Source organism: Oncorhynchus mykiss, chromosome 25 (assembly GCF_013265735.2).
Source record: "Oncorhynchus mykiss isolate Arlee chromosome 25, USDA_OmykA_1.1, whole genome shotgun sequence".
In the NCBI taxonomy this organism is placed as follows: domain Eukaryota; kingdom Metazoa; phylum Chordata; class Actinopteri; order Salmoniformes; family Salmonidae; genus Oncorhynchus; species Oncorhynchus mykiss.
In genome coordinates this window covers 40,917,624-40,928,138 of record NC_048589.1, presented here as the reverse complement: position 1 = coordinate 40,928,138, position 10,515 = coordinate 40,917,624, and the positions used below count along the sequence as shown (strand labels likewise).

The 10,515-nt window shown below is 46.4% G+C and overlaps 1 protein-coding gene across 3 annotated transcripts in view; it reads left to right on the top strand.

The window, feature by feature from the left end:
* LOC110504262 (epithelial cell-transforming sequence 2 oncogene-like) overlaps nucleotides 1-10,420 on the top strand; it is a 26,855-nt gene extending 16,435 nt beyond the window's left edge. The window contains exons 15-20 of one of the 3 annotated variants that reach the window (XM_036962838.1): nucleotides 1,044-1,117; nucleotides 2,460-2,616; nucleotides 3,649-3,714; nucleotides 5,357-5,445; nucleotides 5,528-5,700; nucleotides 9,100-10,420. In XM_036962838.1, coding sequence (XP_036818733.1) covers nucleotides 1,044-1,117; nucleotides 2,460-2,616; nucleotides 3,649-3,714; nucleotides 5,357-5,445; nucleotides 5,528-5,700; nucleotides 9,100-9,230 — 690 coding nt within the window. In that variant the 3' untranslated portion in view covers nucleotides 9,231-10,420. Of the gene's footprint in view, nucleotides 1-1,043; nucleotides 1,118-2,459; nucleotides 2,617-3,648; nucleotides 3,715-5,356; nucleotides 5,446-5,527; nucleotides 5,701-9,099 lie in introns of those variants that run through there. The other 2 variants (XR_005039548.1, XR_005039549.1) reach the window with 2 other exon arrangements.
* Nucleotides 10,421-10,515: the final 95 nt, after the last annotated feature.

Here is a 10,515-nt window from a genome sequence, read left to right as displayed (position 1 = left end):
TGTTCCTTTTGATGGCATAAAATGCCCTTCTTGCCTTGTCTCTCAGATTGTTCACAGCTTTGTGGAAGTTACCTGTGGCGCATTTTTTGTGTGCTCTAGGGCAACAGTGTCTAGATGGAATTTGTATTTGTGGTCCTGGTGACTGGACCTATTTTGGAACACCATTATTTTGGTCTTACTGAGATTTACTGTCAGGGCCCAGGTCTGACAGCATCTGTGCATAAGATCTAGGTGCTGCTGTAGGCCCTCCTTGGTTGGTGACAGAAGCACCAGATCATCAGCAAATAGCAGACAGCAGACATTTGACTCTCTCTCCCTCTCTCTCTCTCTGTCTCTCTCTCTCTGTCTCTCTCTCTGTCTCTCTCTGTCTCTAATCTCTCTCTGTCTCTCTCTGTCTCTAATCTCTCTCTGTCTCTCTCTGTCGCTAATCTCTCTCTCTCTCTCTCTCTCTCTCTGTCTCTCTCTCTCTCTCTCTCTCTCTCTCTCTCTCTCTCTCCCTCTCTCTCTCTCTGTCTCTCTCTCTCTGTCTCTCTCTCTGTCTCTCTCTGTCTCTAATCTCTCTCTGTCTCTAATCTCTCTCTGTCTCTCTCTGTCGCTAATCTCTCTCTCTCTCTCTCTCTCTCTCTCTCTCTCTCTCTCTCTCTCTCTCTCTCTCTCTCTCTCTCTCTCTCTCTCTCTCTCTCTCTCTCTCTCTCTCTCTCTCTCTCTCTCTCTGTCTCTCTCTCTCTCTGTCTCTCTCTCTCTCTCTCTCTCTGTCTCTCTCGCTCTGTGTCTCTCTCTCTCTCTCTCTCGCTCTCTCTCTCTCTCTCTCTGTGTCTCTCTCTCTCTCTCTCTCTCTCTCTCGCTCTCTCTCTCTCTCTCTCTCTCTCTCTCTCTCTCTCTCTCTCTCTCTCTGTGACACTGTGACTCTGTGTCTCTCTGTCTCCTCTAACTATCTCTGTCTCTATCCCTCTCTCTCTGTCTCAATCTCTCTCTCTGTCTCATTCTCACTCCCCTTCACACACAGGTATTTGTGTATTGTATGTGTCTGTTTTGTGTTGCAGTGCAGAGAGATGAACCCTGCTTTCCGAGCTTTCCTAAAGAGACAAGACAGAACCCTGGAGACACACATGCTGAGGTATGTTAGTGTGGGACTCTGGGTTGTTAGTCTGGGACTCTAAAGCTCTGGGTTGTTAGTGGGGGACTCTAGAGCTCTGGGTTGTTAGTCTGGGACTCTAAAGCTCTGGGTTGTTAATGGGGGACTAAAGCTCTGGGTTGTTAGTCTGGGACTCTAAAGCTCTGGGTTGTTAATGTGGGACTCTAAAGCTCTGTGTATTTAGTGGGGGACTCTAAAGCTCTGGGTTTTTAGTCTGGGACTCTACAGCTCTGGGTTGTTAGTGGGGGACTCTAGATCTCTGGGTTGTTAGTGTGGGACTCTAAAGCTCTGGGTTGTTAGTCTGGGACTCTAGAGCTCTGGGTTGTTGGTGTGGGACTCTAGAGCTCTGGGTTGTTAGTGGGGGACTCTAAAGCTCTGGGTTGTTAGTGGGGGACTCTAGAGCTCTGGGTTGTTGGTGTGGGACTCTAAAGCTCTGGGTTGTTAGTCTGGGACTCTACAGCTCTGGGTTGTTAGTGGGGGACTCTAGAGCTCTGGGTTGTTAGTCTGGGACTCTACAGCTCTGGGTTGTTAGTGTGGGACTCTAAAGCTCTGGGTTGTTAGTGGGGGACTCTAAAGCTCTGGGTTGTTAGTGGGGGACTCTACAGCTCTGGGTTGTTAGTGTGGGACTCTAAAGCTCTGGGTTGTTAGTGGGGGACTCTAGAGCTCTGGGTTGTTAGTCTGGGACTCTACAGCTCTGGGTTGTTAGTGGGGGACTCTAAAGCTCTGGGTTGTTAATGGGGGACTCTACAGCTCTGGGTTGTTAGTGTGGGACTCTAAAGCTCTGGGTTGTTAGTCTGGGACTCTACAGCTCTGGGTTGTTAGTGTGGGACTCTAAAGCTCTGGGTTGTTAGTCTGGGACTCTACAGCTCTGGGTTGTTAGTGGGGGACTCTACAGCTCTGGGTTGTTAGTGTGGGACTCTAAAGCTCTGGGTTGTTAGTCTGGGACTCTAGAGCTCTGGGTTGTTAGTGTGGGACTCTAAAGCTCTGGGTTGTTAGTGGGGGACTCTAAAGCTCTGGGTTGTTAGTGTGGGACTCTAAAGCTCTGGGTTGTTATTCTGGGACTCTAGAGCTCTGGGTTGTTAGTGGGGGACTCTAGAGCACTGGGTTGTTAGTGGGGGACTCTAGAGCTCTGGGTTGTTAATGGGGGACTAGAGCTCTGGGTTGTTAGTGGGGGACTCTAGAGCTCTGGGTTGTTAGTGGGGGACTCTAGAGCTCTGGGTTGTTAGTGGGGGACTAGAGCTCTGGGTTGTTAATGGGGGACTAGAGCTCTGGGTTGTTAGTGGGGGACTCTAGAGCTCTGGGTTGTGTGTGTGTGTTGGTGTAGTCTGCAGGAGCTGTTGCTGTGTCCAGTGTGGCGTTTGGAGGAGTATGTAACTCTGCTGCAGGCGCTGTCTCTACACACAGTCTCTCAACACTCGGATCACACACAGCTGTCTGGCGTATTGGACAAACTCACCCACTACAGGGACTTCATACGCAAGGTAGAACACAAACATAAGCATCTACAGGTTTGATGTCCTCGTTGTGGTTTTACAGACGTGTTTAATACGTTTTATGTAAACTTTTTATTCTAATATTTATGAAATGTATATTGTTATATTTAGTAGAACCTATTTGTTCTCCCTCGACTCCAACCCCTGGGTGGGGCTAGGTCTACATAAGGGTACTAAAAGCCATGAGGCCGATATGTAAAGCTCTGACTAAGGCCATGAGGCCGATACCTAAAGCTCTGACTAAGGCCATGAGGCCGATACCTAAAGCTCTGACTAAGGCCATGAGGCCGATACCTAAAGCTCTGACTAAGGCCATGAGGCCGATACCTAAAGCTCTGACTAAGGCCATGAGGCCGATATGTAAAGCTCTGACTAAGGCCATGAGGCCGATATGTAAAGCTCTGACTAAGGCCATGAGGCCGATATGTAAAGCTCTGACTAAGGCCATGAGGCCGATACCTAAAGCTCTGACTAAGGCCATGAGGCCGATATGTAAAGCTCTGACTAAGGCCATGAGGTCGATATGTAAAGCTCTGACTAAGGCCATGAGGCCGATATGTAAAGCTCTGACTAAGGCCATGAGGCCGATACCTAAAGCTCTGACTAAGGCCATGAGGCCGATACCTAAAGCTCTGACTAAGGCCGTGAGGCCGATACATAAAGCTCTGACGACCATCATTTTCCGTACCAGTCAAATGTTTGGACACACCTACTCATTCCAGGATTTTAGTGAAGACATCGCAACTATGAAATCACATATATGGAATCAGTAAAGAACAAATTCCTATTTACAAGGATAGTAACAGAAAAAATGGCTAAGAATTAGATAACGTGCCACAGAATGCTGCAGCAGCACGAAAGGTATAACACAACCATGTATAGGAGGAACCACTGACACAGACACACCACTCCTGACCAAACCCTTCAGTCTGAATTATATTATTTACTTCTCTCTCTCTGTCTCTGTCTGTCTCTCTTTTTTTCTGTCTCTTTGTCTATGTCTCTTTCTCTTTTTCTCAGCTGAAGAGGAACTCCGAGAAAGCCACAAGGATGCAGGAGACCCAGCGACAGATCCGGGGCTGTCCAGTAAGAACAAAGATAGAACAATGGGGCAGATATGTCACTGGATGTATAAATGTGAGACATCCGGTTGGCGTTTCCACTCACTACCAAATATGGTGGTGAGAGGAAGCCCAGTGGCCGACAGTGGGAGAAGATGGAACTGAGATGCATTTTGGCTGACACTGCAAATGTTCTCATCAATTAAACATTTTGATCTCAATACAGTTTTCTGTTCCCAAAACTACAATCTATTACAAACAGTGGATTAAGTGGACTAAGTTTTAAGACTTTACTAAGTTTTTTAGACTTTAAGTTATTAAAAATCGTGGGTTTAGCACAACCGTAGAATTTCTGCACAAGCAGAAATCGTCTCAGGGAAGCTCATCTGTGTGCTCGTCATCCTCACCAGGGTCTCGACCCGACTGTAGTTCGGCGTCGTAACCGACTTCAGTGGGGAAATGCTCACCTTCGATGGCCACTGGCACGCTGGAGATGTGCTCTTTACAGATGAATCACGGTTTTAACTGTACCAGGCAGATGGCAGACAGTGTCGTGTGGGCGAGCGATTTGCCGATGTCAATGTTGTGAACAGAGTGCCCAATGGTGGTGGTGGGGTTATGGTATGGGCAGGCCTAAGCTACAGACAACAAATACAATTGCATTTTATCGATGGAAATTTGAATACACAGAGATACCATGACAAGATCCTGAGGCCCATTATCGTGCCATTCATCCACCGCCATCACCTCATGTTTCAGCATGATAATGCACAACCCCATGTCGCAAGGATCTGTAGACAATTCCTGGAAGCTGAAAATGTCCCAGTTCTTCCCTGGCCTACATACTCACCAGACATGTCACCCATTGAGCATGTTTGGGATGCTCTGGATCGACGTGTACGACAGAGTGTTCCAGTTCCTGCCAATATCCAGCAACTTCCCACAGCCGTTGAAGAGGAGTGGGACAACATTCCACAGGCCACAATCAACAGCCTGATCAACTCTATGTGTAGGAGATGTGGATCATTAGCTTCTTAAAAAAATATAAGCTGGGAATTGTTTTGAAATTTGGGCAGCCTGAAGGGCAAAATACCAAATAGATAATTATTAAGTTGTGACTGTTGACTGTCAGTGAAAAGTAGAGACTTCCAGCCAGGCATATCGTAATAGTTCAAAATACAATCGCGGAAAAACATAGTTTGGAAATCAAATGGCTCCTGCTGTAAAGAGAAGACAATTAAAATACTCAGGGCTGTCTTTTAGTTTGCCAAAATTCTCATCTTAAACTGAACTGTTCTCTTAATTATCTTAAAGCATCGGTCAATTTTCCCAAATCTGTCGTTCTGCCCCTGAACAGGCAGTTCAGGGGCAGTCATTGAAAATAAGAATTTGTTCTTTTAACTGACTAGTTAAATAAAGGTAAAAAAATAAAAAATAAAATAGGGGCCACATTTTGGGAATCCATGCTCCACTGTCTCAGTAAAAAGTACATTTTGTGATTTGATCATGTTTTGTCTAGATATTCATATGTGTGTGTGTGTGTGTGTGTGTGTGTGTGTGTGTGTGTGTGTGTGTGTGTGTGTGTGTGTGTGTGTGTGTGTGTGTGTGTGTGTGTGTGTGTGTGTGTGTGTGTGTGTGTGTGTGTGTGTGTGTGTGTGTGTGTGTAGAACTTGTGTGAGGGGGGCAGACAGCTAATCACCACTCAGGACGCGGCTCTGCTTCAATGCCCCAGTGATGACATCACAGCCTCACTCAGGTAAGACCACTCGATAGCCTTTGATGTGAATATGTCTGTATTCTCATCTGTGTGTGATACTAACAGTGTGTGTGTGTGACAGGATGTATGAACACGTTTCTGACGTGGGTCTGTTCTTGTTCAACGACGCACTGGTTCTGACCGAGAGGAATGTGTGTCACCGACCCTTCACACACACACACTGCGACACACACACCTTCCTGGCCTCTGTCGCCCTGCACAGCCTCACCCTCAGAGAGATCACAGACACGCGCTGTGAGTACACACACACACACACACACACACACACACACAAATACAGTACCAGTCAAAAGTTTGGACACACCTACTCATTCAAGTTTTTTTTTTTTTTTTTTACTATTTTCTGCATTGTAGAATAATAGTGAAGACATCAAAACTATGAATGCCAAGAGTGTGCAAAGCTGTTGAAGTCAAATGGTGGCTACTTTGAAGAATCTCAAATATAAAATATATTTTGATTTGTTTAACACTTTTTTTGGTTACTAAATGATTCCATATGTGTTATTTCATAGTTTTGATGTCTTCACTATTATTCTACAATGTAGAAAATCATAAAAATAATGAAAAACCCTTGGATGAGTAGGTGTGTCCAAACTTTTGACTGGTACTATCCATCCATCCATCCATACATACATACATACATACATACATACACACAATGGCAAGGAAAAGTATGTGAGCCCTTTGGAATGACCTGAATTTCTGCATAAATTGGTCATGAAATTTGATCTGATCTTCATCTAGGTCACAGCAATAGAGAAACACAGTCTGCACAGTCTCTTTATTGAACCATCGTGTAAACATTCACAGTGCAGGGTGGGAAAAGTATGTGAACCCTTGGATTTAATAACTGGTTGACCCTCCTTTGGCAGCAATAACCTCAACCAAACGTTTCCTGTAGTTGCAGATCAGACCTGCACAACGGTCAGGAGGAATTTTGGACCATTTATCTTTACAAAACTGTTTCGGTTCAGCAATATTCTTAGGATGTCTGGTGTGACCTGCTATCGAGGTCATGCCACAGCATTTTAAATCGGGTTGAGGTCAGGACTCTGACTGGGCCACACCAGAAGGCGTATTTTCTTCTGTTGAAACCATTCTGTTGGATGGTTTACTTGTGTGTTTTGGGTCGTTGTCCTGTTGCATCACCCAACTTCTGTTGAGATTCAATTAGCGGACAGACAGCCTTACATTCTCATGCAAAATGTCTTGATACACTTGGGAATGAATTTTTCCGTCGATGATAGCAAGCTGTCCAGGCCCTGAGGCAGCAAAGCAGCTCCAAACCATGATGCTCCCTCCACCAGACTTTACAGTTGGGATGAGGTTTTTATGTTGGTGTGCTGTGCCTTTTTTTCCCCACACTGTGTTGTGTTCCTTCCAAACAACTCAACTGTAGTTTCATCTGTCCACAGAATATTTAGCCAGTAGCGCTGTGGAACATCCAGGTGCTCTTTTGTAAACTTCAGATGTGCAGAAATGTTTTTTTTATGGACAGCAGTGGCTTCTTCCGTGGTGTCCTTCCATTTAACACCATTCTTGTTTAGAGTTTTACGTATCGTAGACTCATCAACAGAGATGTTAGCATGTTCCAGAGAGTTCTGTAAGTCTTTAGCTGACACTCTAGGATTCTTCTGAACCTCATTGAGCATTCTGCTCTGTGCTCTTGCAGTCATCGGCCACTCGTAGGGAGAGTAGCAACAGTGCTGAACTTTCTCCAATTTATAGACAATTTGTCTTTCCGTGGACTGATGAACATCAAGGCTTTTAGAGATACATTTGTAACCCTTTCCAGCGTTATGCTTGTCAACAATTCTTCCGTGCTTCTTCACCTGCATTGCTTGCTGTTTGGGGTTTTAGGCTGGGTTTCTGTACAGCACTTTGAGATATCAGCTGATGTACGAAGGGCTATATAAAATAAATTTGATTGATTCTGAGATCTCTTTTGTTCGAGGCATGGTTCCCATCAGGCAATGCTTCTTGTGAACAGCAAACTCAGACTGTGTGAGTGATTTTTACAGGGCAGGGCAGCTCTAACTAACATCTCCAATCTCGTCTCATTGATTGGACTCCAGGTTAGCTGACTCCTGACTCCAATTAGCTTTTGGAAAAGTTTAATAGCCGAGGGGTTCACATACTTTTTCCAACCTACACTGTGAATGTTTAAATTATGTATTCAATATAGACAAGAAAAATACAATCATTTATGTGTCATTAGTTTTAAGCAGACTGTTTGTCTGTTGTTGTGACTAAGATGAAGATCAGATCATATTTTATGACTAATTTATGCAGAAATTCAGGTAATTCCAAAGGGTTCTTGCCACTGTACATACAGACGTGCTCCCAATGAATGCATTAGATTCATTTATCTTCCTCTTCATTCCTCCCTTTATTCATACTCCCTCTCCCTTACCTCTCTCTCTCTGCTCCTCCCTCTCTCTCTCTCTCTCTCTCTCCCCTCCTCCCTCTCACTTACCTCTCTCTCTCTGCTCCTCCCTCTCACTTACCTCTCTCTCTCCCCTCCTCCCTCTCACTTACCTCTCTCTCTCTGCTCCTCCCTCTCACTTACCTCTCTCTCTCCTCCTCCCTCTCACTTACCTCTCTCTCTCTCTGCTCCTCCCTCTCACTTACCTCTCTCTCTCTGCTCCTCCCTATCACTTACCTCTCTCTCTCCCCTCCTCCCTCTCACTTACCTCTCTCTCTCTCCCCTCCTCCCTCTCACTTACCTCTCTCTCTCCCCTCCTCCCTCTCACTTACCTCTCTCTCTCTGCTCCTCCCTCTCACTTACCTCTCTCTCTCCCCTCCTCCCTCTCACTTACCTCTCTCTCTCTGCTCCTTCCTCTCACTTACCTCTCTCTCCCCTCCTCCCTCTCACTTACCTCTCTCTCTCTCTGCTCCTCCCTCTCACTTACCTCTCTCTCTCTGCTCCTCCCTATCACTTACCTCTCTCTCTCCCCTCCTCCCTCTCACTTACCTCTCTCTCTCTCCCCTCCTCCCTCTCACTTACCTCTCTCTCTCTCCCCTCCTCCCTCTCACTTACCTCTCTCTCTCCCCTCCTCCCTCTCACTTACATCTCTCTCTCTCTGCTCCCTCCCCTCCCTCATCCCTCTCCCTCTCACTTACCTCTCTCTCTCCCCTCCTCCCTCTCACTTACCTCTCTCTCTCTGCTCCCTCCCCTCCCTCATCCCGCTCCCTCCCCTCCCTCATCCCTCTCCCTCTCACTTACCTCTCTCTCTCCCCTCCTCCCTCTCACTTACCTCTCCCTCCCCTCCCTCATCCCTCTCTGCTCCCTCCCCTCCCTCATCCCTCTCTCTCTCCCCTCCTCCCTCTCCCTCTCACTTACCTCTCTCTCTCTGCTCCCTCCCCTCCCTCATCCCTCTCTCTCCTCACTTCGTCTCCCTCCCTCCTCCCTCTCTCTCCTCCCTTCGTCTCTCCTCCCTTCCCTTGCTCCACCCTCTCTCTCTCCCCTCCTCCCTCTCGCTCTCTCTCTCTCTCTCTCTCCTCCCTCTCTCCACCCTCTCTTTCTCCCCCCTCTCCCTCTCCTCCCTCTCTCCACCCTCTTTCTCCCCCCTCTCTCTCTTTCCCCCTCAATCTCTATCCCTCTCTCTCCCCCCTCCCCCTGTCTCCCTGTAGATGTGTGTCATGGGTTTGTCCTGGAGGGTCCTAGTCGTGTGTGGGTTTGTGCTATAGAGAGAGAGGAGGACAAGGAGAGGTTCCTTTGCACCCTGCGTTCAGCCATACACACTGCCATCACAGAAAGTTAGGGTAGAGAACCCTCACCATAGACTCTCTCACACACACACACACACACACACACACACACACACACACACACACACACACACACACACACACACACACACACACACACACACACACACATACATACACCAGTTTAGCCAGATCACACTTGAAAAAGAGGGTTTTGACCTCATTGGGACTTCCTGGTTTGATACAATCCGTCATTCTTCAATCAACCACTAGGTGGCAGGAAAGAGGATTTCTGCAACCAGATAGTATGAGTCCCCATAGATGGCCAAGCTCCAAGGTTAAATTTCACTGTATCGTAAAAATGTATAAAACATGTTCTTGATTTAAGGTTATGCATAAGGTTAGCAGTGTGGTTAGGTCTAAGGTTAAAATCACATTTTAAGAACATATTGTAGAACTACACAGGGTTTCTGACTAGACAGAGTTCTAAAATATAGGGATGACCTGAGAGTAACTTTGCCAGATAGTGACTTCCTGAGAGTACTACCTTGGCCAGATAGTGACGACCTGAGAGTAACTAGGCCAGATAGTGATGACCTGAGAGTACCTTGACCAGATACTGACTACCTGAGAGTAACTAGGCCAGATAGTGACTTCCTGAGAGTACTAATTTGGCCAGATAGTGACTACCTGAGATTAACTAGGCCAGATAGTGACTTCCTGAGAGTACTAACTTGGCCAGATAGTGACTTCCTGAGAGTAACTTGGCCAGATAGTGACTTCCTGAGAGTAACTTGGCCAGATAGTGACGACCTGAGAGTACTCCCATGGCCAGATAGTGACTTCCTGAGAGTAACTTGGCCAGATAGTGACTTCCTGAGAGTAACTAGGCCAGATAGTGACTTCCTGAGAGTAACTTGGCCAGATAGTGACGATCTGAGAGTAGTCCCTAACTGTCTTCCTGTATTCTATGTATGCTTCATACTTCTTCTGTATCACTAGTTAACATTAAACATGTCATAACCTGTCTGCCTTGTTCATTTCTTTTGTGATGATATTGTATGTGACCAGTTATGTCCCATTAAAGTGTGTTTTTATTCTCTGGGGACATATATACAGAAAATATATAAATAAGAAATGAATCAGCTATCCCAAAAGTCTCTTTGTTCCTCCAACATCCATTGGACTGAGAGTTTGATCTCTTACTTTTTCTCTCTGTCCCCCCCCCCTCTCAATTCAATTATCTCTCTGTTCCCCCCTATCTCTCTCTGCCCCTCCCTCTCTCTCTCCCTCTCCCCTCTCTCTCTCTCTCTCCCCCTCCCCTCTCTCTCTCTCCTC